This window comes from Nuphar pumila, chromosome 8, assembly GCF_984573655.1.
Source record: "Nuphar pumila chromosome 8, dmNupPumi1.hap1.1, whole genome shotgun sequence".
Classification (NCBI taxonomy): domain Eukaryota; kingdom Viridiplantae; phylum Streptophyta; class Magnoliopsida; order Nymphaeales; family Nymphaeaceae; genus Nuphar; species Nuphar pumila.
In genome coordinates, this window is record NC_143256.1 from 45,167,109 (window position 1) to 45,193,780 (window position 26,672).

At 39.0% G+C, this 26,672-nt stretch overlaps 1 protein-coding gene across 2 annotated transcripts in view; it reads right to left on the bottom strand.

The window, feature by feature from the left end:
* The window catches only part of LOC149829922 (uncharacterized), a 67,044-nt gene that overhangs the window by 34,388 nt on the left and 5,984 nt on the right, over positions 1 to 26,672 (bottom strand). For both annotated transcript variants that reach the window (XM_090016166.1, XM_090016165.1), the window contains 3 exons: positions 14,122 to 14,207; positions 13,839 to 14,057; positions 11,065 to 11,270 (listed from right to left, as the gene is read on the bottom strand). In XM_090016166.1, coding sequence (XP_089872292.1) covers positions 11,065 to 11,270; positions 13,839 to 14,057; positions 14,122 to 14,207 — 511 coding nt within the window. The remainder of the gene's footprint in view (positions 1 to 11,064; positions 11,271 to 13,838; positions 14,058 to 14,121; positions 14,208 to 26,672) is intronic.

A 26,672-nucleotide genomic window follows, 5' to 3' on the forward strand; every position in this document is an offset into this window, starting at 1 on the left:
TTCATTTGCTAGCCACGGCTGATAGCTTTCTTCTTCCTTGGTAACCCTTGCTTCTTTGTTCAAGTCCTGAACATTGCTCTCATCAAAGACAACGTTTCGTGAGATTTTAATGTGTCGAGTGTCCGGATCATAGCATCGATATCCTTTATATTCATCAGCATACCCAACAAACCTGCATCTACAAGCTTTATCCTGAAATTTGTTACGTTGAAAACTGTCAATGTGAACATAGCATACACATCCAAACACTCGTAGTTGACTGTATTGAGGCTAGGTACCAATCAACACGAAATAAGGAGTCAAATTATTCAACAATCTCATCGGTAAGCGATTTATTACATAAACCGCAGAGTGGAAAGCTTTTGTCCAAAGACTTAAAGGAATATGGGTGTCATGCAACATATTTAGGGCACTTTCAACAATATGACGATGTTTTCTTTCCGCAACCCCATTTTGTTGTGGTGTGTGTGGGCAAGATCTTATCCCATTATTTTGAAGAAATTCAATCAATTCCTTTGATAGATACTCTCCCCGTCCGTCACACTGAAAATGTTGAATACTTGTCGAAAATTGATTGACAACAAGAGCATGAAATAAATGAAAGAATTTGAATACCTCAGATTTGTATTTCATAAAATAAATCCAAGTATATCTGGAATAACTATCAATGAATGTGACATAGTAACGACTACCAGATAAAGAGGGTTGTGGAGCAGGTCCCCAAACATCAGAATGAACAAGTTCAAAAGGAAAAGAAGCTCTTTCATTTATTGAATTAAAGGGAAGTACATGACTCTTACACAACTGACAACCAGAACAAAGGAAACCATCAACCTTATTATACGGACTTAACTTTGAAATAAGACCGCTCGACACAAGTTTCTCAAGAAAAGAGTTATTACAATGACCCAAACGACGATGCCAAATATTTGGCTTATTATACGAGGACAAACTCAAACAATCCTTAGATGAATCCAATTTGAATGACTGATCAATGGACGATTTTGATCCAGCTCTACGAACAGATGAAGAAGTTTCTTTGAGGATATACATGTTTCCCTTTCGCTCTCCCTCAACGAGCATCTTCTTCGTGAGTGGATCCTTGACACAGACAGAAGGAGTAAATTCGACGCAAGAGTGAATGTCATCAACTAGTTTAGAAACGAAAATGACATTTTTGATAATATTAGGAGAATAAAAAACATTGGACAATTTTAGGGAACCATCGGAAAGAGGAATATTCACATTTCCAGTGTAAGTTATTAGATGGAGAGCTCCATCTCCAGTTTTAATACTTGCATTTCCATGATAAGGGATAGGTTTCAAAATCTTACCAATATCACCTGTCACGTGGGTTGCAGCTCCAGAATCAATGTACCAAGTTCCCTGATCACCCTGTTTGAAATTCAATCCTGACAAAGCTGATATTAAAAGGCTCTTGACATTGTCTTCATCCCTTTGATTTCCTCCAGCTTTTTCCTTGCTTGACGACCCTGTGACATTCATTTTCCCTTTGTTTTGCGGGTTGTGCCAACAATTTGCCTTGATATGTCCCTTTTTGTTGCACAAATAGCATGTTGGAACATTTTTGAAATTGTGATTTGCCGAAAAACCACCTGACGATGTGCTAGGCGTGGGCAACAATTCACGCCCCCCTTGATTATTTCTTATTTGTCCATGTCCTCCTCGAAAGTGGCCACGTCCTCTCCCTGAATATGTCCCTGTAAACAATACTTCTTGGCTTCCTGAATTGTTGCCTACATCTTCTCCTTTAATGGGAATTTCATATTGTAGCAATTTTGCCCAAAGATCCTCAAAGTTATGAAGTGAAGGAAGGCACAAGAGAGATGTTACCAACATATGATAATCTGATCCAAGCCCGTTTAGCGCTTGTTGAACTTTATCCTTATCAGAAATCACACAGCCCACCATAGCCAATTGATCTATGATGATCACCTTGTTCATATACTCTGTAAGAGTCATGTTCTCTTTCTTTAGGAGTTGAAACTCCATCTTCAAATGCATAATTCTTGCTTCTAAAATTTGTGAATAGGTTTTCGCAAGTTGTTCCCACAACTCCATCGCTGAGCACTCATCTGGAATACCTACAAGAACCTCTTGTGAAAGAGTAGAGGTAATGTAGGCTACAATAGCTTGATCTTGTTTTCTCCAAGTAGTAAATTCAAGATTTCGAATCAACCTGTTAGAAGCCTCTCCTTTTATCATCTATAACATCTTGCACGATAAATTATGGTGGTGCAGAAATCGTTCCATCTAGGTGTCCATAGAGATCGAGACTCCTAATAAAAGGCAGTATCTGCCTCTTCCAGGTCAAATAGTTGGTGTTATTCAATTTGTCGGAGATAAGTTGACCTAGAAAACTAGATGGCAGGGTAGGAGAACCCATGAAAACAGAACTGAGACAAGAAAAATATATATAGCAAACCGAATGTATCAAATTCTTGTGCCAAATGTTAGAGTTGTTCCACAACTAAATTTAAACCTTCTTTCCCTTTCTCAAATTTTCAATCATGGATGTGAAATCTCCTTCTCAACTAAGGGTTGCTATGTGCAAGATCTACGGTCTGTGAAGCAGATTGGGCAAGGTCATAGGAAGGGGGATCTCTATTACATGAGCTACTTGAAACTCCCCACCAACTCTTTTTGTAATTATGTCTAAGATAAAAATATTGAAACTTGGCACAAAAGACTTGACATCCAAGTTTCTAAAAAATGTATCATTTTTCCTTTGAAAAAAAAAATGTAATGAGAAAAATTTTGTTTGTAGGGATTGTATTTTTGGAAAAATGAAATCCACTCCTTTTACAAATAGAACTTTTGTGTCTAAGAGGCCTTTTGAATTAATTCATTCGGATGTGTGGGGCCCTTCTCACATCATATCAAAAGGAGGATACTCATATTACGTTAATTTTATTAATGACTTTACTAGATATGTATGGATTTATTTCCTTAACTTAAAATCTGATGTCTTCTCATTTTTTAAGAAATTTCATATGATTGTCAAAAATCAATTTTTAGATTCGATTCGGGTGGAGAATATTTGTCAAAGGAGTTTCAAAATTATTTAGAAACCAATGGAATTTGCCATCAAAAATCTTATCCAAGAACTCCTCAACAAAATGGTTTAGCCGAAAGAAAACATATACACATTTTGGAAACTACTAGGACTCTTCTTCTTTCAAAAGAAATTCCAAAATATTTTTGGGCCGAAGCCGCTCTAACATCAATCTATTTGATAAATAGAATGATCTCATCATCTTCATCTTTACAAAATATATCTCCCTATGAAAAACTATTTGAAAGAATACCCGATTTCAATAGATTAAGAATTTTTTGTTGTAAATGCTTTGTTCTTTCACATAAAAGAGATAAATTATCACAAAAAGCGATTGAATGTGTATTCTTAGGTTATGGAGAAAATCAAATAGGATTTAGATGCTTCGACTCCAAAAATAACAAACTATATATACCTAAAGATGTAACCTTTTTGGAAAATGAAAATGGCTTTAAGAAAACTAAAGACATTAATGAAAGCGAATATGCTTTCTTGTTTGATCTTCTCCCTCAAGAAGAATTGATTCCTATGAAAATTCGTTGAATGACCAAGAGGACACTCCTCTTAACAATATTGAAAATGATAATGTTGATGAAATAATACATGAAAGCGATAACAATGATAGTAGACCAATTCAAACCTATATTCGGTGTGGTCAACAAGTTCTCATGAATGCCTTGGAAAAATACTCCCAAAATTCTAGCATAGAGGAAACCTCACTTAGAAGATCTGGTTGTATCACCAATCCTCCTAATAGGTTTGTTTCCTATGATTCACTAACACCAAAATATAGGTCATGCCTAATTGCGTTAGGCTCATTCCATGAACCATCCTACTATAATGAGGCTAAAGATCTTCCCCAATGAGTTGAAGCCATGAACTTAGAACTTAGTGCCCTTGAAAAAGCAAAAACTTGAGAAATAACTTCATTACCTATGGGAAAGAAATCTATAGGATGTAGATGGGTCTATAAAATCAAAACTAAGAGCGATGGGTACTCAGAACGCTGCAAAGCAAGATTAGTAGCTAAAGGATACTTTCAAGAATACGACATAGATTATGAGAAAATCTTCGACCCGGTTGCAAGAATGACTAGTGTTAAGACCCTTATTGTTGTTGCTTCTATTAAAAAATGGTTTATTTATCAATTAGATGTTAAAAATGCATTTTTGAATGGTGAACTAAATGAAGAGGTTTACATGGATCAACCGCCTAGGGTAAGAAAATTTGGACATGTTTGATCTTGGATTCTTAAGATATTTTTTAGGTATTGAAGTGGCGTTGTAACGCCCCAAAATTTCGACTTGTAATTTCGAAAACATTATCGAAAAAACCTTTCAAAGATTTAAAGTTTTAACTTTTAAAAATGACAGCAGAAGACATTTAGAAAGGAGCACAAGTCAACAATCCTGGGTACGTTAGCTGAATAACCATCATTCACATGAACAACAACTTAACGGAATTGAGGAAATAAGGCAATAGATTAAAAATCTGCAGTTTATTACAAAATGAGCATTTTTTCAAAGTTCAATAATCTAAAGAAAATTCAAAAAGACTCAGAGCCAAGCCGCCAGCAGAAAGAAGATAAATCTTGATCCATATTGCACCACGCCATCGGCCGCCTGTGAAGTCTTACTCCTCACCTGCCCATGAAATGGGTCAGTTTTATAACAAACCAGTAGGTACACAAACAGATAAGTAGAATAAAATAAAGCAGGACATTCATGAGAGAAACAATTTATTATATTAAAACAACAAATACAATTGTAATGTATTCTAACAAGTGTAACATATGCAAAGAGCTATTGTTTGAAGTAATTCACAGAGTGTGACTCCCAATCATCTACAACTATTTAAAAGATATTCTTTAAGTTCTGATATTAACTGGCCTGTGGGACAGACGTGAAACGTAGAAACAGCCGAGACCGATCTGTGGGTTTATTATGTCAGGTGTTTTCATTAACCCGGATGGCTGACTGAGTCCGCTCCTAAGGGGACGGTCAGTGACCAAGAGAGTAAATCCCCAAAGGCATTCGTGGCCCATGGATGCATCCAACTTCTGCAGAAGTACCTGGGAGTTACCACCTAGGATAATTTATGGTAATCCCAATTCTCCTAACTCCGATGACTCGGGAAACCGAGTCTTTTGCCCGTGGGGTGGTTGTTAACAACCTGTCCATCGAAGTTTTTGTACCATCCATCCTCTCCCTTGATGAACCGTGAAGGTCGAATGGGTACGACGGGAGTTTCTTAACCGCCGCCCCATCCTACATGCTCTGGTCTATTAGACCCACTCGAGCATCTTGCTTGTGAAGGTGAATGGTCACCATTTATGTGATCTCAGCATTGTGCTAAATGCACGCATCGAGGTTGCTACAACCTCATCATCCAACCATCGTAACCCACATGGGACGTACTTGTCCAAAAGTACGATCGTACCTTCCTAGAGATACAACTACGATGAGAGGGCAACATAATGTTTTATGATTGTTTTGGTTCATACATGACATGTATTGCTCTATGAGCAAATGGGCCTGTGGAGGCCGGTATTATCTCATTGAGATCAATAAGGAGTTGCTTGATCACTTCAAGGTACTCAATGACCTCCCGTACTATTTGTATCATACTTGTCTTCAGGTCTAATTACGAAAGTAAATTTGTGGGTTCTCGATAGATAACCCATCACAAAGTTTTATAAAAGTCTGCATTATACTTGGCATGCTCGAATACTAAGAACCAAGAAGTCGCATACAAGATTCATCAGACAATAACCAATAAGGCATTTATAGTAACTTATAACAGTGAGCAAGGCGAAAATACAGTAATAAGGTCTTTCTAGCAATGAGTCTACTCGTAGAGCTCACAATAAGCATGTAATTTCAAAAGAATACGGATGCAGAAACACAACACAGACAATCACCAGTTAAGAAATTCTAAGAGTGAGAATGCATGCCAAATAAACTATTCTATCACAGAATCCTTATAATTTTATTTCATTCATACAAACCCTTCGTGCGACTTTCCCCTACCTCGGGATGTCGTGCAGTTGCGTGTGTCTACGCGTGTAGATGATACGAGGCTCAGGCCGCGGAGCTAGAGCGGGGTTCGATACGATGTCTGCAAAAGTATGAGAATCCAGCGCTACTCTATTTATCATGCGGAGAAATAGAAAAAACAGGCCTGTCGATTGGAAAAGAGAGAGAGGCAGCAGGGGTGTGCCCCTGCTGGCCGAAAACAGACAAGCGACAGGGGAGCGAGCCCTTGCCTGCCGACAACAGCGGGGCGACAGGGGATGAGCCCCTGTCACAAAAAACAACGAGGCGGCAGGGGGGCTAGCCCCTGCCGACCGCAACGAAACAGCAGGGGTTGAGCCCCTGCCGACAGCAGCGAAGCAGCACGGGCTAAGCCCCTGCCGACAGCAGCGAAGCATCAGGGGCTGAGCCCCTGCCGACAACCACCAGGTGGCAGGGGCTGAGCCCCTGCCGACAGCACCGAAGTGGCAGGGGGCCAGCCCCTGCCGACAGCACGAGACGGCAGGAGGGGCCAGCCCCTGCCGACGGCCACGAAGTGGCAGAGGCTGAGCCCCTGCCGACGGCCACGAAGTGGCAGAGGCTGAGCCCCTGCCGACAACAACGAAGTGGCAGAGGCTGAGCCCCTGCCGACAACAACGAAGTGGCAGGGGCTGAGCCCCTGCCGACAGCACGAAGTGGCAGGGGGCCAGCCCCTGCCGAAAGCACAGGACGACAGGAAGCCAGTCCCTGCCGAAAGAACAGAACGACAGGGGTCAGCCCCTGCCGACGACCACGAAGCGGCAGGGGGCCAGCCCCTGCCGAAAGCACCAGACGGCAGGGGAGCCAGCCCCTGCCGACGGCCACGAGACGGTAGGGGAGGGGCCCCTGCCGACAGCACGAAGGTGGCAGAAAAAGGGGGGTGTCGCAGGGGCCATAGGTCCCCTGCCGGCACTCCGGCGAATCCCAGAAGGAGAAGGAAACGACAGGGGCCCCATAGGCCACCTGTCGGGCCCCCAATGGGCACAGGAGGTGGTGGGAGGCCGCGGCAGGGGCTGTGATCCGCCTGTCGGCCTCCCGACGAGGTGACAGAGAGGGGGTGAGGAAGAGAAGATGGAGGAGAAAAGGGTGCAGACGGCGTACCTGGGAGGCGGTGGCCGGCAGCGGCGGCATTGGAGGCACTGGAGGGGTGCGCAGGGAAGGAGGAGGTCGGTATAGGGGGGGCGAAGGGCTGCGAGAGGGAGGCGTGCCTCCCCTCGCCCTCCCATGAGGAACTTAAAGGCCCCAGGGGTGATGAAAGGGGAAACCCCAGTGGGTTTCCCTAATCCACCCGAAAACGAAGGGGGATAAAGGGGGGGGGGGGGTGCGGCGCTCGGGATCCTGAGTCTGGTTATGTTAAAACCCTAAAGAAAAGGGGCCCGGGTCGGGTCCGGACCCGACCCAGCCCGGCCCGGGTCCAAAACAAATTTTTTTTTTATTGTGGGTTTTACAGGCGTACTCCCCCAGAGGGTGGATTCTTTCTCAAATGAAACTTGTAGCGGACATTTGTTCAAAGTTTGATATTTCAGATGACAAGACAAAAACCCCTGAAGTTATTAATGCCAAATTGAGGTTGGAAGATGTGACACTTCTTGAAGATCCTACTCCGTACCGTTAACTTGTCGGGTCTCTGACATACTTATCCATCACTCGACTAAACATAGCTCATGCAATTCATTCAGTTAGTCACTTTCAACATGCACCTACAACCGTACACATGAGTGCAGTCTTAAGAATCATCAGATACATTAAAAACACTATAACAAAGGGAGTTTTTCTTTTCTCATCATCGTCACTTGATTTATTTGCTTATAGTGATGCTGATTAGGGAGGAAATCCCAATGATAGAGTCTCAACTACAGATTTCTGTGTGTTTTTAAGTGACTATGATTTCTTGAAGATGCAAGAAGCAGCAAAAAGTATCATTGTCCTCAACAGAAGTTGAATATCGTGCAATGGCCACTACAACCATGAAGCTTGTGTGGCTTCGAAGTCTTTTTATTGATATGAGCATAGTCATCTCTACACTGTCGAAGATGTGTTGTGAAAATAAAAGTGCAATTTATATCGCAAGCAACCACACATTCAACGAGCGTACGAAACACATTGAGATGGATTGTCACTTTGTATGTGATGAATATCTAAGAGGAACTATCACATTGCCATACGTTACATCCGAGTACCAGTTGGCGGGCTTCTTCACCAAAGCTCTTGCGCTCCTCGTTTTATATTTCTGCTCAACAAGCTTTCGGTCATCTCCCCGTAAAGCTTGAGGGAGGGTGTTAAAACATATGTACTTAAGTATATATATATATATATATATATATATATATATTACTTTATACCCGATAATAGGTATTTCTGTAAATCTACTCAATAGGGGTAGTATTGTCTTTTATTTTTTTGTTTTTTTGTTTTTTTCTTTTTTTCTTTTTTTCTTTTTTTTAGTTTTATCTTTTTTTTTTTTTTAAACATTGTAATGCATTGAGGGTCACAACTAAGAGTCGTTGAGACCCTCAACGGTCATTAATATGACCGTTAGGGGCCCAACAACTCCTAGTTGGGCCCCCCAATGTTGCCTCCTTTTATAGCCATCTGTCTCCCTTTTTCAGCTGTATAAATAAGGGTGTTCACCCCATTATAAAGTAGGCTTTTTCAAGCCCTTCTGATAACATCTTTTCTTTTGTAAGCCCTTGTTGGCTCTTTTGTATTTGTCCCTTGTGGACTTGTTCATTGCGATTGCACTTGTGGTTGTCCTTTATAGGACATTGGGTATGCTTTAGCATTCCTCGTATCTATTTCCGCATACATCATTACAATATATACATATATATGTCTATGTATCTATCTACCTATAAATATATATTGTAATACCCATTAGGGGTAATATAGTCTTTTCACATGTAACACGCATATTCATTTGAATATGCTTCTTTTTCTTTTTGTTTTTCTTTTTTTTTCTTTTTCTTTTATTTTTTATTTTTAATTTTAATTTTTTTTTAATATTATAGGAGGGGTCCACCATAGAGACGTTGGAATATGACCGTTGGAGGGGCTCCAACGTCCCTATGGGAGCCCCTCCTTGGACCCCATTTTGTCTATAAATAAGGGGCATTGCCCCATGTAATCTCCAAGCTTTTTGTAAAGCTCTCTCTCTCAATAATACTCTTTTTTATGCCTTTGTGCATTTGTACTTGTGAGTGTTATTTTGTGTCTTTGTACACATATTTTTCGTTGTGAATATAGTGGGTTAATCAAGTCATCTTTGAACTTGATCTTCTTGAAGATATTTTCACAAGGTTAAGTGGAGACAGGATAGTGGTGCGTTATGTGATAAAATAGTACCTCTACGATTGAAAAGACGTTTATACAAGACTGCTTTAAGACCAGCCCTAATATATGGGGATGAATGTTGCACAACTAAAAACGACAAGAAGATGGAGTGCATGTTGTAGAGATGCGTATGTTAAGATGGATGTTTGGGGTTACAAGAAAGGATAAAATTAGAAATGAATATATTAGAATGCATCTAAAAGACAGACCAATAAAGGATAAAATAAGTGAATGTTGTTTAAGATGGTTTGGACATGTTGCATAAAGACCTCAACAGCGCCTGTGAAAAAGATTGACATAATACAACTAAAGATTGACATAATACAAGTAGGACTTAGGAAAAGAGGAAGACCAATGAAGACTTGCAAGGAGGCAATTAGAGGTGACAAGAAAGATTGTAAGGCGACCGAAGTCTTTGCTCTAGATAGGAATGGAGAAACAAAACTCGTAAAGTCGACCCCATCTAGTTGGGATAAGGCTTGATGATGATGAGTTTTTTGCCTTCAATAGCACCAAATATTAACCCTATATATATAGAGAGAGAGAGAGAGAAAAAAAAAAAGTGGTAGATGCCTAACCACCTTTGTGCATGACGCAAATGGGCGCGCGTTGAGCGTCCATCGTGCATGTGATGGACGCTCAGTGTGAGCTCTGCATTAAAAGGACCTTTAGCAGCACTTTTGAAAATCCGCTAAAGTCCTTTATACACAAGGCATGTTGAGAGCTCAACAATGTGCCATGTATATAAAGGGCCTTTAGCAGTGCTTTTGAAGCGCCGCTAATGGTCAAAATGTCATCGAAACCTTTAAAGGTGCTTCAAAAGCGCAGCTAAAAGCCCTTTTTAATACAGTGCGTGTTAAGCGTCCATCACCTGCGTGCATCCGTTTGTGTCAAGAGCTTACAAACCTTCCCAAACACTTTTTAAAATCATATTGGAATGTGTTTTTTGTTTAATCTAAACTCATAGATGTGACCTCTATGTCGTATTTAGTAGAAAACATGTATTATTTTAAACAATTTTCATGTTTAGACGTGTTTTTAGCTCAACAAAAAAAATCAATGTTTCGTATTACACCAAAAAATTGATTAACTAAAAATCAGGAATTCTTGTCACATTGATTCGATCCAAAGCATGGTTTTTAGTGAATAAGTAATGATAAACACATCTACGGGTTTGGATTAAACAAAAAAACAAGCAAGTATGGTTTTTAAAATGGTCTGGGAGATAAGTGGTTTGAAAGCTACACATTACTCTCTCTCTCTCTCTCTCTCTCTCTCTCTCTCTCTCTCTCTCTCTCTCTCTCTCTCTCTCTCTCTCTATATATATATATATATATATATATATATCCTTTATGTCATTCTTATTTTCCTATAGAATGATACATCAGTAAAACAAAATATATATATATATCCTTTATGTCATTCTTATTTTCCTATAGAATGAAAAATCAGTTAAACAAGATTAGCATGATTATATGTTATTAAAAAGAGCATTTATTTATGCACGCATGTTGAGTAGCTTGAGGTAATCAGCAACTACAAAAGATCTCCCAAGAGACGAAATAAAACACAAATTAGAACACAATAGATCAATTACACATGAGCTACCTCATATCTAAATTTGAACGATGCATGGCCTCCTGCATACCAGCTGTCATATCCATAGGATTAATATCAATTGTTTGTTGCAAGATGTCATTATGGTGGTAAAATGCAAGAGGTTCTGATTTTGACTTCCCCCTCCCTACTTGGTTGACATCTGCATGAGCAAAAAATTCCTCCAAATCGGATGGAGAAATATTTCTCCCTATACCCTAACAAGATACAGTAAAGACGTTACAAAAGAAGTGGTAACTGAGTTGCCATAGAGCTACAAAAGCACAAATATCAAATGCAAAAGAGAGGGAAAAAAACCTTTACTTTTCTAAACAAGGAATAGTGCAACAAATATGAAGAATAGTTAAAATTTGCACATTAGGGGCATGTTTGCTTTCGTCACGGGTGAGAAAGTAGAAGCTGAGAAAGCAGAAGCTGTGATTGTTGGTCACAAGGTCAAACTTGTGAACAGCTTTCACAAGATTCAAGGCAAAAACAGGAAAATACAACCACAGTCACAACTAGTACATTTTTATGTTTCACTCACCTTGAGAAAGTATGGTGATTGTGATTTACAATCACAATATCCAAGAACAACAAGGCATTGCAAACATGCCCTGGATGAAGTGTGGTCCAAAGGATACACACTGAAAGCATGGAAGTAAATCTGGTATATTAAAATAAAATTTTAAATTTCTATAGCAAAAGAAAATTATGAAAATCACAAATTTCAGAAAACATTAAAATTATGATATATTGAAAAAGGCAATATTTTAAATTTATCAGGATTTTATCATATCAAATTGCATCAAGAAATATGCATGACATAGAGATTAAAACCAGCTACCTTATCAAATTTCCCTCAGAGCTACTGTGGCTAATATTAAAACAGATATGGGGCACTGTAGATATGAAGCTTGGCAAAAATTCTCTTAGAAAGACAATTTTGCAATTTTTTTATTTTTCCTGTTCGCCATGCAACCCACACCACTGAAACAAGAACCTTCCATTTAAAATGTCTTCTACTAATCCAGCTAAGTGGTAACACAAAAATATTAAATCAGATCAACAGTTTGTCCATGAGAAGATAGAAGACAAAAAGGTATTACTATTCAGTCAAGGTGAAAATCAAGTTGTTGATTCTGCTTATGAACCCTATAACTGCCACCCAGAATAGGTTTTTGAAAAATAAAATGGCCATTGTTGTTGCACATGTACAGTTTAAAGATAAGTATACAAGGGACATCTAACAATAAGAAAGATTAAGCATTTCTTTTGGTTGTATGTGTTCTTTTGTCTGTGCTTCTCCATACTTGTTTCACCTTTTTTCGTGCAGACCCATGCAGAGTGGGGTCCCATTTTTGACAATCAAGTCAACCAAAAAATATGTGATAGCATAGAAAAGAAAAAGAACTATTGGGAGTCCCTTTACCCTAGTTCAATGGAATTGATAGAACCAAATGTCAGTAAAAGAAAAAAGAAAAGATTCTATGCCAACAACTTGGTCTGAAAAATAAAGTCCAAAAAATTGATGCATAACTCAACCCACACATTATTTCCCTATTAAAAAAGGTTTTAAAGGAAAAAAATAACCACACAATAGAAAGCAACAAGGAAAACAACAAAACTATTTGTGCAATTTATTTTGTTTATTCATTACTACCAATCAAATAAACAACGAAGTAGCTAGATGGTCCCTGTCAACATCTCAAAGTGGGCATCTTTCTTGTGGCTTTTTGCTCTAGATAAGGTTCATCTGAAATCAGTACTAAACATAGAGGTTCCATTTGGTGTCCTGTGGTCTGATGTGCTAGAAAGATGAAAAATATAAATGGCATCTATACTGGGTGTGTCAATTTTAAAGGTTATTAGCCTTAGCCTGGTTAGAATGCAGTACTGCGCTTTCTTCTTCTATACTGGTCCTTCTTTTGCCTTGGGTGAGGAGACAACGGAAGAGATGAAAGCTGACAAGGAAATAGTGGTTATTCCTCATCTGGTGGCACATCTAGCTAGAAAGAAATAAAAGAAAACTTAGGGGTAAGGAGGATGATATTTATTAGATTCACAACTGTACCCAAAGCTCAATTTGTCTCTGTCAAGGAGAAATTGCTGGTTCAGATATCAGTCAGATTGGGGCTTCAGTAATAGGCTTTGATAGGATCAACTGATGGTGTTTTTCCCATATTCTTTTCTCTTTTTTTTGTACTTCACATGTCCTTTTTCCTCTTAAAAATTCATATACAAAACTTCAAAAGCTTTCAACTTTTTTCATTACCTACTTTAATATGTAATTTAGATTGTAAAATTGTGTGCCGGTGCAGTTAAAAGCACATTTAGATGCTCACGTAGCACCTAGCCAATGCCTAGGTGATAGATGAGTGCCCAGAATCGCAATTAAAAAGAACTATTAACTTTATTCATAATAGTAACAAAACATATCACCACAACATAGCATTTTTTTAAATTTTCATACTGTTCAATTTTTAGCTTTTTAAAATTTAATTTTTTTGTAAAATAATGTATTATTTGGGTTTCTAGATTTTCACCAACATGCCTGGGGAGCTGTTGTCCAGCCTCCACTTAGCGCTTTTGAGTGCATAGCTGTCTGCTAATTGTGTTTCATATCATAACTTTCAGATTGCACTATATAAACACATTATGCTCAGTATAGCCACAACGGCTTGAAAGAAGATATAAAATAAGCCATTACTTCAGTAAACACGTGCACTGGGTTTAGGGCCATAAAAAACATAGCAAACGATGCTCATAGATAAAAAGAAAAATACCCTTGCACTTTTAGGTGTAGTTTGTGAATCAGAAGTATCCTGGAGGATGCTTTCATCCCTGACAGATCCAGATGTTGATAGCACATTTTCTGATGAACTCCAGGAAGATTCAACATCTATAATCGAGACCCCACTGTTAGCATTAGGATGCTGAGGTCTTGAAAAGCTCTTTTGCTTCCCATCCAATGATTGGAAAGCAATCACCTGGATTCTTCCCACCTGCAACGGTCCCCAAATGAGAGCAAAGAAATGAAATATCAGATATCATACAATGTGTACGTACCTTCTGGGAATCCTCACTAAAACACGAAAATATCAAACCAATGAACCCAGAATCTAGAAGTTGATACATCCCCTGAGTTCGCACATCTGCAATAAGAGCTCTCACCTATAAGAACATGTTTCTGGAAAACTTCAAAATATATCTAGGACCTATAAATATGTTGCTGTAGACTTTTAACTAGCACAAAAAAACCATGCACTCATGCACCAACTCACAGAAAAAGTTAAAAAAATATATCCATCTCAAACATAGATTGCCCTCATCATGGAGGATGGTTAAGACAGGTAACTAGCTGAGTGATGCAGTTTCGTTCGGGAGATGGATGCAGATCACAAGTGAATGCTGAAAGTTTTTCATCTGTACCTATATTGAGAAAGAGAAGAGGGAGAGAGAGAGAGAGAGAAAGCAAAAAATCGATTGCGGCTGTCACGATTTCTTCATTACAGAAATCGTGACCTAATGCCTTTATTAATACACTTAAGTGTACAGAGTGGGTCGGGTCGGGTCTGGTGTAATATCCGAACCCGGATACAAATAAAAAAACAGGCTTATACACTTATACAAGAATGAACTCGGGTCTGGGCTAATGCATGAGTGAATTCGGGTCTGGTACAGGATCCAGACCCGAAACACTATTCACCTTTTTCACCCCCCCTCAAGTTTCATGGTTATGGACCATGCACAACTTGCCTTTAAGCGTCCAAAAACGATCCTTTGTTAACCCTTTCGTAAATAGGTCTGCAACTTGTCTTTCAGTATTGACGAACTCAGGCTCAATCTCTTTTTCTTCAACTTTCTGTCTCACAAAGTGTTGGTCAATCTCAATGTGCTTAGTACGACTGTGATGTACTGGATTGAATGACATGTTTATAGCACTTTGGTTGTCACATAGCACAATAGTGAGGGAGATCTTTTCTCCTACTTCAGTCAATAGATGTCTAATCCATGTGACTTCGGCAATAGCAGCAGCCATAGATCTATACTCAGCCTCAGTACTTGATCTAACGATAGCCTTTTGTTTTCTACTGCTCCAAGAGACTAAATTTCTTTCAATGAAGACACAATATCCTAATGTAGATCTTCGTTCATCAGGATCTCCTGCCCAGTCTGCATCACAATATCCAGTGAGTCTATGCTCATCTTTGCCATATGGCTGTGGTGAGTATGTCAATCCATCCCCAATAGTCCCTTTCAGATATCTAAGGATCCTCTTGACAGCTTTCATATGTCCCGTACATGGCGCATGAATAAATTGAGACACTTGATTGACTGAATAAACAATATCAGGTCTAGTGAATGTGAGGTACTGTAACATTCCTATTATGCTTCGATACCTGGTGGGGTCATCACACAGATCTCCATCATGAACGCTAAGTTTTTTATGAAGCACACTCGGAGTTCCCAGAGGTTTGCAGTCTTTCATGCCTGCCTTGCGGAGAACATCTACGGTGTACTTGTGCCGAGTGAGTGTCAAGCCATGAGCCTGATTATCTACTTCTACACCAAGAAAATAGTGCAGAGCTCCAAGATCTTTCATTTTGAACCTCTGACCTAGTAAGTCTTTTACTTCTTGGATGTGGGCCGCAGAGTTTCTTGTGATAACAATATCATCGACATAAATTAATAACAGAGTGGTCACAGTCTGACTTCTGAAAATAAACAATGAGTGATCCAGCATGGAACGTGAAAATCCGTGTTTCTGAATCTCTAGTGAGAAGCTATCAAACAAAGAGTGAGATGCTTGCTTCAGACCATAGATAGCTCTTTTTAACCTGCACACATGAGTTTTACAATTTTGTTCTTGATATCCAGGGGGGTGTTCCATGTACACTTCCTCCTTCAAGTCCCCATGCAAGAAAGCGTTTTTTACATCAAGCTGACTCAACTTCCATCCATGTTCAACAGCCAGAGAAATAATAATTCGAATTGTTCTCATTCTTACAACCGGACTAAAAGTCTCATCATAGTCTTGCCCTGCTTCTTGAGTGAATCCTTTTGCCACGAGCCTTGCCTTGTATTGTTCAATGGTTCCATCTGGCTTGTACTTTATCTTGTAGACCCATTTACATCCGACAACATTTTTGTCAGGCGGTCTAAGAACAACTTCCCAAGTTCCACATTCATGCAAAGCTTGCATTTCATCATTCATGGCCTCTACCCACTTGGTAGAAGTGGATGTCTGGTAGTACATAGTGGGCTCATCTTCCTTATTTAGAGCAGTTAAAAAAAGTTGAAGATCCAAGGAGAAGTTGTTATAACTTACCCACCTGTCAATGGGATGTCGTATGCGGCTCGATTTTTTCTGACCTCAAGAGTGTGAGAAGGAGTCGGATTGTTGACTGAGACATGATCTGAATGGATTGATGTTGTCGGTCTCTGTCTAGAATAGATAATGCCTTTGTATCTGCCCGGTACTTTTTCTGAATTCTGTGGCCCTGACGTCTCAGTGTTTTCAGACATCTCTTCTTCTTACTGCACGCAATCTGATGAACATGCTTCACTGGAGCTAGCAAAAAGTTCTGAACTCAACCAAGGATAGTAAACTTCAGTTGGTATATTCGTTGCATCAGCTTTGTCATCAAAATTTTGTTCATCAAAGACAACATTTCTTGAGATTCTGATACATTTGTTGGTGGGATCATAACACCTATATCCTTTGTAGTCATCTGTGTATCCCACAAACCTACACTTTTGGGCCTTGTCTTGAAACTTGTTTCTCAGGGACCGATCATTATGCACATAGCAAACACATCCAAAAACACGCAGATCATGATAACTAGGATGAGCTCCAAAGAGACAGTGATAAGGAGACTTATTTTCCAGAACGACCATCGGCAATCTATTTATCACATGCACGGCAGAATGAAAAGTTTTTGTCCATAGGTTGATGGGAAGATTGTTGTCATGAAGCATACTCATGGCACTTTCAACGATATGTCTATGTTTTCGTTCAGCAATCCTATTTTGTTGAGGAGTGTGAGGGCAGGACACCCTTCTTCCTATTCCGTTATTTCGAAGAAAATAAATAAAATCACGGGATGAAAATTCCCCACCTCCATCATATTGAAAAAACTGAATGGACTCAGAAAATTGGTTTTTGACCAAGGAAAGGAAATTTTGAAACAAAGAGAAGACTTCTGACTTATTTTTTATGAAATATATCCAAGTGTATCGAGAATAACTATCAACAAAGATTAGATAATATCTGCTTCCAGACCCAAAGACAATTAGGGCGGGTCCCCACACATCAGAACAAATAATCTCAAAAGGTTTTGAAGCTCTCTTATTAATGGAATGGAAAGGCAATACATGACTCTTGCATAAAAGACAATTGGAACATTTATGACTACTCTCATCCCCATTAAGACTTTCTTTTGGAATGAGATTATTAGAAACAAGTTTCTCAATAAAATGACTCCCACAATGTCCTAACCTACTATGTCATAAGAATGGCTTATTACATTCAGAGATACTAAAAACACTGGCAGAAGAGGATGAACATGACTCTGGTGAAGGCTTCGAAATCAGGTGAGAAGGGCGAACATCATGACATGGAGCTTCTTCAAAGACATATATGTTGCCTCGTCTCTTTCCTTCAGCGAATGTTTCCCTCGTGTGAATGTCCTTGACCTGCACAGAGAAGGGAGTGAATTCAACTGAAGCATTATTATCATCAATAAGTTTGGAGACAGAGACAATATTTTTCTTAATGTCAGGAGCATGAAGAACGTCAGAAAGAGTAAGAGTGGAATGTGACATGGGAATGACAGTCTTTCCAACATGAGAAACAGGATGGTGGGATCCGTCTCCAGTGACAATCTTATTTTTTCCGAAATAAGGAATAGGGTTTGAAATTTTACCTGCATTGCCGGTTACATGAGTTGCTGCCCCTGAATCGACAAACCAGGTGCCTTCATCACTCTGCTTTAATTTTAACTCTGACAATGCAGATATCAACAATTCTTTAATCTCTCCACTGTCTCTGGTATTTGAGAACTTTCTTTTGGTTTCTGTCTGTGGACCCTTTGCTTTATTCTCTGGATTATGCCAACAATTCGCCTTGATGTGCCCCTTCTTGTTACAAAGGAAGCAAGTAGGAATGGGTTTTGGTCCCTACGCATGAGTTAACATGTTTGGAGTGGGAAGCAAACCACGCCCTTCGTGTCCACTTCGCCCTTGTCCTCCTCGTCCCCGTCCTCTACCATAAGCCACTCATGTGGTCAAAACTTCTTGAGTATTTGGATGATTATGACTTTCTTCAGAGAATCCCTTCAAAGTCATTTCATACTGGATCAATTTGGCTCGTAGCTCATCGAAGGTAGGAAGAACAGGAAGGCACAATAGTGAAGTAACTATCATATTGTAGTCAGATCCCAATCCACTCAGAGTTTGTTGCACCATGTCATTATCACTAACGGCACACCCTATAACTGCAAGCTGGTCTGTGATGATCTTTATCTTGTTCAAATATTCCATGATGGTCATAGAATCTTTTCTTAGCAACTGAAATTCCCTTTTCAGAAAAACAACCCTTGCTTGAGAAACCTGTGAATACGTTTGAACCAGTCGTTCCCAGAGTTGTAGCGTTGTACAGTTGTCAGGAATGGCAACGAGAATCTCTTGAGACAAAGTTGATGTGATGTATGCAACAATTGATTGGTCTTCCGTTTCCCAATTAAGAAATTCAACATTTTTGACATACACGATTGAACTCGCCCCCTTTATCATCTTTTTCTTCTCTCGGGACAAATTCTGGTGGAACTGAAATGGTTCCATCCAGGTGACCTAAGAGACCTTGACTCCTTATGAAAGGAATAATTTGTCTCTTCCAAATCAAGAAATTTGAAGTGTTTAACTTTTCAGAAACAAGCTGGTTGAGAAAACTTGAAGAAAGGTTTGATTGAGTGTAATAAGGATCCATTGAGAATAAGAATCAACAGGAGTATCCACGAGTCAAACGAAAAAAATTTAATCCCCTCCCCCCCCCCTTTTTTTTGAACAGAGGGTCGTAAATTGATAGAATCAGAGGATGCAGGAACTGATGTTCAACTTGTGAAAACTGATATTCAACGACGTGTGAAAAAAAAAAAAACTTCACACGTTAAATATATATACCTCTCCCTTTTTGACAAACGTAGAAACGAGTAGTCAAAGGATAGATTGCACAGCGAAGCAATGAGAAATCATGGGAAAACTGAAAACTGTAGCATTCGAATATGAAATCATGGGAAAACTGCAAACTGTAGCATTCGAATATGTAGATAAAGATTTTGAAAGATAGGGCAACAAGCAAAAGATGATCGAACAACAGATAATAGTGATTCTCGTGAATGGGTTCACGTGAATCGGTTCACCTGGAATCCCTTTCACGTGAATCTATACACTTGGAATCATGTAGCCCCCTTTTTCACGATCTAGGTTCTCGTGAATGGATTTCACGTGAATCACAGATTGACAGAGGTAGTCCCACGCGAGATGTGAGAACGCGGGGGACTTCAGAAAAGGGGGGAAAAGAAAAGGTAGACAAGGAAGGGGAGTAAGAGAGGAACGAAGAACCTTGAATTTTCAGATCGTCGAAGCAACCGAAATTCCTTTTCAGCCTTTAGGGGATCTACGCTCTGATACCATGAAAGTTTTTCATCTGTACCTGCATTGAGAAAGAGAAGAGGGAGAGAGAGAGAAAGCAAAAAATCGATTGCGGCTGTCACGATTTCTTCATTACAGAAATCGTGACCTAATGCCTTTATTAATACACTTAAGTGTACACAGTGGGTCGGGTCGGGTCTGGTGTAATATCCGAACCCGGATACAAATAAAAAAACAGGCTTATACACTTATACAAGAATGAACTCGGGTCTGGAGTCTGGACTAATGCATGAGTGAATTCGGGTCTGGTACAGGATCCAGACCCGAAACACTATTCACCTTTTTCAAATGCTTTCAGAACAAATGTAGCTTAAACTGCACGAGTACCAAGATAAACCTTTGTTGCAAAGAAAAGAGGGTGGGGGGTTGTTGGGGGGAAGAGAGGAAAGAGAGAGTCAAGAAACAAACAGCTTGAAGTGTACAATGCACACGCACTTCCAAAGACAAACATAATCTAGAGTTTACACAAGAAATAACTACATTAAGAGGAAGATCTTCTAGACATCAAAAGTTGTTGGAGATCTAAAATTTCTCATAAGATATGAAACTGCTAAAATATCTCAAAAGTTATTAAATGCCTTAGCTTGGTATCATGAAAAAATAATGGATCATATACGTTAGCACAACATTATCATGTTGCTAAAGATTTCCTGAGCTCATAACACAACCATTAGCATCAAGATCTTCCCTTGTACAATATTGTTTTTCTTCTTTGAAAGTCAAAAAGGACAAATTTTAAAAAATGAGAGAAGCGAGTGGCGAGGTGACTCAGAAACAGCAGATCAAGTTACGAGGAAGAAAAACAATGTGACAAAGAAGTCTACCCAAATCAAGATTAAGAAGTCAGTATTTGGCCAAACTGCTCCTACAAACATTCAAATTTCTCATTTAGTTAATACATTTACAGCTTCATTAGCACACCTTGCTGCAAAACATCATAACATAACATTTTTGCTGAATGAACTTCAAAAGCCACCAATGACAAATAACATGAAGTGAGTAAGCCGCTTCATTTCCAAGAAAATATCATAAAAACAAAGATTTGTCATATCAAAGTTGGTTTTAAGCACATCTTTGATATGATCAACTCCCTACCTATCACCTCATGCAATTATCATATCATCTACGTAAAGTAATAAGATCATCATCCTTGCATTGGAAGACTTAACAAACAACGCAGTGCTAGTAAAACAAGATTTAAAATTAAGCTTCTTCATTACATTACTGAATCTATCATACCAAGCTTTGGGAGCTTGTTTTAAGCCATACAAGGCTTTGCGCAACCAAAGAGTTTTTTCATGTACTAATTCCAAGCCTGACAGAGGATCGATGTAAACTTCCTCATCCAAATTACCATTCAAAAACGCATTTTTTACATCCATTTGAAAGATAAGCCATTTTTTAATTGATGCTATGGAAAAGAAAGTTTTCACAGTAGTCATTCGAGCAACTGGAGCAAATGTTTCGTCGTAGTCTATTCCATATTCTTGACTATATCTCCTGGCTACTAACCTAGCTTTGTATCTTTCTAATGTTTCGTCCCATTTAGTTTTTACCTTGTAGACTCATTTATATCCTATGGTCTTTCTTCTTTTAGGCAATGTTTGGATTTTCGAGGTTTTTACTCTCCATGGCTTCTAATTCATCATTTATCGCTTTAATCCATTCTTGATAATTTTTAGCCTCATGATAAGATTTTGGTTTTGAATATGAGTGTATGGCCATGAGGCATGATCTATACCTTGGTTCAAAGGAATCATAAGATATAAATCTAGTGGGAGCTTTAGAAATTCTTATGGATTTTCTAAGACTAGACGAATCTATATCTTGGTTTTGAGAATACCTTTTCTAAAGGACATGGTGGATAATCTTCTATATGTCGAGCATAGGTTTGTATATCAATGTGAGATGGGTCTATATCATTAAGACCCCTATTCACAGTCTCACTTACATTATGCATGTCTTCATTTCTACTCTCATGTGTGTCATGAATATTTTTACACCTTTCATGTTCATTGACAAGGTCAAAAAGAAACGAATAGTCACAATTTTCTTCAATTTTTTCTTTGCAAAAACCAATTTCATTTTCAAGAAAAATAACATTTCGAGAAACATACAATTTGTCTCTTTCAATGTCATAACATCTATATCCCTTTTGGCTTTCGCCATAACCTAAAAAAACACAAGGGATTGCTTTTGAAGAAAGTTTGTCATTCTTATTGGTAAGGACAAAGCATTTGCATCCAAAGACCCTTAAGCTTTTATAATCGGGAGATGTTTTAAAAAGTTTTTCAATAGGAGAGATATTTTCAATGTTTTTGAAAGGCATTCTATATATCAAATAGATTGTCGTAAGGGCGGCTTCGGCTCAAAAAGCTTTTAGAACATTTCTAAACACAATAAGTGTTCTAGTGGTTTCAATAATGTGTCTATGTTTCCTCTCGGCTAATCCATTTTGTTGAGTGTATGGACACGATTTTTTATGAATAATCTCATTTAGGTCAAGATAATTTTTAAATTCTTTTGGCACAAATTTTCTCCCGTTATCGGTTCTAAAGATTTGAATATTAGTTTTAAATTGATTCTTAATATAACAATGAAATTTTTTAAAACACTCAAATACTTCCGATTTTGTTTTAAAAAAAATATCCAAGAATGTCTACTATAGTAATCTACAAACACAACATAATATGATAGCCCTCCTTTGGATACGACTGGAGTCGGTTTCCATACATCTGAATGTATTAACTCAAATGGGTTCTTAGTTATAAAATGTCTTTGTCCAAAGGGCAAAGACTTCATTTTGCCAAGAATGCAATCTTCACACAAAATCTCTTTCTTTATAATTTTAAAAAAATAAAAACAAGTATAATTTAGTCACGCTAGGATGTCCTAGTCTTTTGTGCTAAATTTTTATATCTTTCTTTTTTACAAAATTACAAAACTGTTGTTTTGGTAACTCAAGATTATCCACAACATAGAGATCTCCACTTCTATGGCCTCGCCCAATCGGCTTCCTAGACTGGAGATCTTGTATTAGACAGTCATTAGATGAAAATAATAATTTGCAACCGTGGTTCGTAATTTGAGAAACTGATAAAAGATTCAAATTTAATTTTGGTACTACTCTAATATTTGGTATGTGAAAGATTTGATGCATTTGAAAAATCTCAAAACTTTTGATTTCAAAGGTGTTCCGTCGGCAGTTGAAACATAAGAGTCATTTGGGTTAAACTTACATTCGGACAATATGAACTCATTTGGTATCATATGAAAGGAAGCACCGGAGTTAAGGATCCAAGAGGTCTTACCATGGTCACCACTTATAGATATTGCCGCTCCCAAAAAGGACGGAGCTTGAGCTTTAAGCATAGGTTATAGCGCCTCTATTAGTTGAGCCGATGAGAGCAAACCAATGCAGTTGGAGTCGTCTATCTCACTCCTTTCAACCGAAGCAACTCTTTTTTTATGATCATCCTTCTTTCTTTTGGGACAAAAAGGCTTGATATGTCCTAGTTCGTAATAATGATATCAAATTATCTTTCCACCTTTTTTTTATTCATGATCTCTCATAGTTGTTGGGGTTCCTTCCATTCTCATTTTTAACAAAATGAGGAGGTTTGTAACTTCTAGTATGATTTTGGGGCTTTGACATGGCAAGCACGGATTCTTTATCTTTTAAAACGGAAGGCTTCTTTAATCTATTCTCTTCCATAATCAATTCTTCAAGAGTTTCCACTATGGAAGGAATACCTCCTCTATGAAGGAAATTCGACTTGGTTCCCTCAAATTCGGGTCTAAGCCCGTTAATAAATTGGTAGAAAAGTTTTGTTTTAATTTGGCTTTCGCGGAGTTCTACGTCTTGTGAGCAATGCCACTTTGGCTCAAGAAGAGTCAACTCATCCCAAAGAAGAGAGAGTGCATTGTAGTATTCTCTTATGCTCATCTCTCCTTGAGTCATGGTTCTCACCTTATTTTGAACATTGCATATGTGTGCAATATATTTAAGACTATACATGTGTTTAAGATATTTTCACGCATCACTAGCGAAATCAAATTTCACCAAGCTAGAACATTTGTTGATGTCCACACTATTGATGAGTCGTCCAATTATTTTGGAATGGCCCATCCTCCACTCTTTCTATTTTTTTTCATAGACGGAAACGGCTTTACCCATTTCCTCTCCTTGAGGTGCAACCTCTTTCTCATTCTCAATTTTTGTAAGAATGAGCTTAGGTGCTTTTTCAGTACCGTCCACCAAACCCCATAGTCCTTTTTCCCATATTTTGTGTTTTACTATGGATGCCCACATCACGTAGTTAGTATCGTTTAGGCCTACGGGAATGAAGACAATTACCTCCCTCTCACTCTCCATTTCTTTACAATTCGAAGAGAAAGGGTAAAGAAAGAGAGAGTGGGGAAGAAGAAGAGAAAGAGAGAAAAAAAAAGTGTTGAGACTGTTTATAAGGGTCTTTTGGGGTTTTCGTATTATTGTCTATTTTGTGTGAGTCTTTTTGTAATTTGGTGCTCACGGTTAATCTCTATTTAAGAAGAGATTAACCCTAATATGAATAAGATCTTTTGTTTTAGCGTCTCTATGGGAGTCGACGTCAACATGGTATCAGAGCATGGTGAGGTCCTTCTCGCCTGAGGCATATTGACGTCACCTCATCTCCTTCTTCAACAGCAGCGGCAGATCTGGTAGATGCCTTAGCTTCTTCATCATCGATTAGATCTGCTTCCTTTGGGAGGAGGACGTCGGTTACAGAAGGGTCAGACCTGATGCTAGGTTTTTGTCAGCTGCAACACCATTAAAACAGGTATGGTGTCGTGACAGAAATCTGGATTAGGTCTAACCATTGGTGTTGATGTCGAAAAAAAAGTGAAGGTTGCCCTAGATCGAATAGCAGTCGAGTTTTTTTTTTGGCTGATCTGAAATCTAAGATCACGTCAGGTGTTGGATCAAGTCATGTGGACAGGTAGGTTTGTGTTGTAGATGAGTTTTTTTTTTAGAACGGCTTGGACGTGATTGCTGAAAGTTGTGACTGCCCAATTTGTTCTATCGAGCCTTATTAGTGCATCTGATCTAAAGTTTGAATATCAGATTGTGTGAAGGTCACTTGACTGCTATGATCTTTATAACTATTGATCGTAATGACTGATTCACAAAAAGGGGAGCAGAAAACAGACGCTTCGATAGACTATAAAGCCTTCGCAAATCCCTTTTCGTATGGAACGTCAGTAAAATTAGATGAGACCAATTATGCAAGATGGTCACGAACATTTATGATGTCCGTCTTTGGTCATCGCAGGAAGCATATTTTGTTGGAGTCTGAACCAATAGAAAAATCTGGAATATATGCAACGTGGGAAGAGGACAACGATATCGTTATGTCCTGGATTATGAACAGTGTGCAGCCGCATATTGCCGATGGTCTCATATATTATTCTTCAGCCAAACAGACGTGGGATAACTTGAGGGATACATACCCACAAGAAACTAATGTGAGTCGTATTCTTCAGGTATAACAGGAAATATATCAACTGCAGCAAGGGGATCAAACTTTGGCTCAATACTATGCATCTGTTAAGGTTGTGTTCGAGAGGCTGAATGCGCATAGACCTTTGTGCTGCAACAAACAAAAGTTTCACCAGGGTCAGACCATGGTGACTCGCTTTCTTACTGGACTATCTTCAGAGTACTCGGTGGCTAAAGTCCTGATGTTGACAGGAACAGACGTTCCTACTCTTGCTGATGCATATAATCGCCTGAGCAGGCTGGCTATGTCTCTTCCTAATTTTCAGTCGAAAGCCCAATCCTTTGCTTTATCTGTTTCATTTGGTCGTGATCGAGGAACTGTTACAAATTTCAGAGGAAGAGGTCGTGGTCATGGTACTGGAGGCAGAGGCAAGTTGCAGTGCTCCTTCTGTGGCCGATCTGGTCATTTAGAAGATAGATGCTTTGACAAACATGGCAAGCCTCCTTCAACGGCCAAAGTTGCTCCCTTAGCTCAAGTGGTCAAACCATATGCAAATTATTCCAATGATTTGTAACTCTTAGCAGGGCTGAATATGACGAGCTTCTAGCCTTACGCCCATCTACTTCAAATTCTCCGATCGCTGAGGTTGCATGCTCGGCAGGTGATGGCCTATCTGGCCAAGGTGGTAGGTGGATCATTGATTCAGAAGCATCTAGACACTTGTGTGGAAATTCGTGTAATTTTTTAAGTTTAAAACCTATGTCTGATCATAAAAGGATAGTTCTTGCTGATGGCAGTTCTTCCCCAATTGTAGGGCAAAGAAACATGTTTATTTCCCCTACTCTTCAATTGTCAAATGTTCTTCATGCTCCTTCTTTTCCACAGAATTTATTATCTGTCAGTCGAATGACAAAAGAGCTGAATTGTAGGGTGATTTTTGATCCTATGTGTTGCACTTTTCAGGACTTGCTGACAAGGAAGAGGATTGGTGGGCGGCTATGAAGAAGGTGGTGTGTATTATCTACATCAACCAGTGGGTTCGGTCTATTCTGTTGTTACATCATCCTCAAGTCCTTTGTTGTGGCATCATCGTCTGGGTCACCTTCTAGTGCCAAAACTTCGTCGTGTCATTCCTCATATACTTCCTTCAGTTTCTTTTCAATGTGAAACATGTCAATTGGGAAAACATTGTTGAAGCTCTTTTTCCTCTAGTCAGAGTCCGTCGAGTCAAAGATTGTTTGATCTTCTTCATGTCCATACGACTTTGCGAAGACTTATGTTTTTGGTAAACAGTCGCCCGGGCCTGGTCACTACAACCCCCTTTGTGAGGAGGCACCCCTTCTCCCGAAGTTACGGGGCTATTTTGCTGAGTTCCTTAGAGAGAGTTGTCTCGCGCCCCTAGGTATTCTCTACCTACCCACCTGT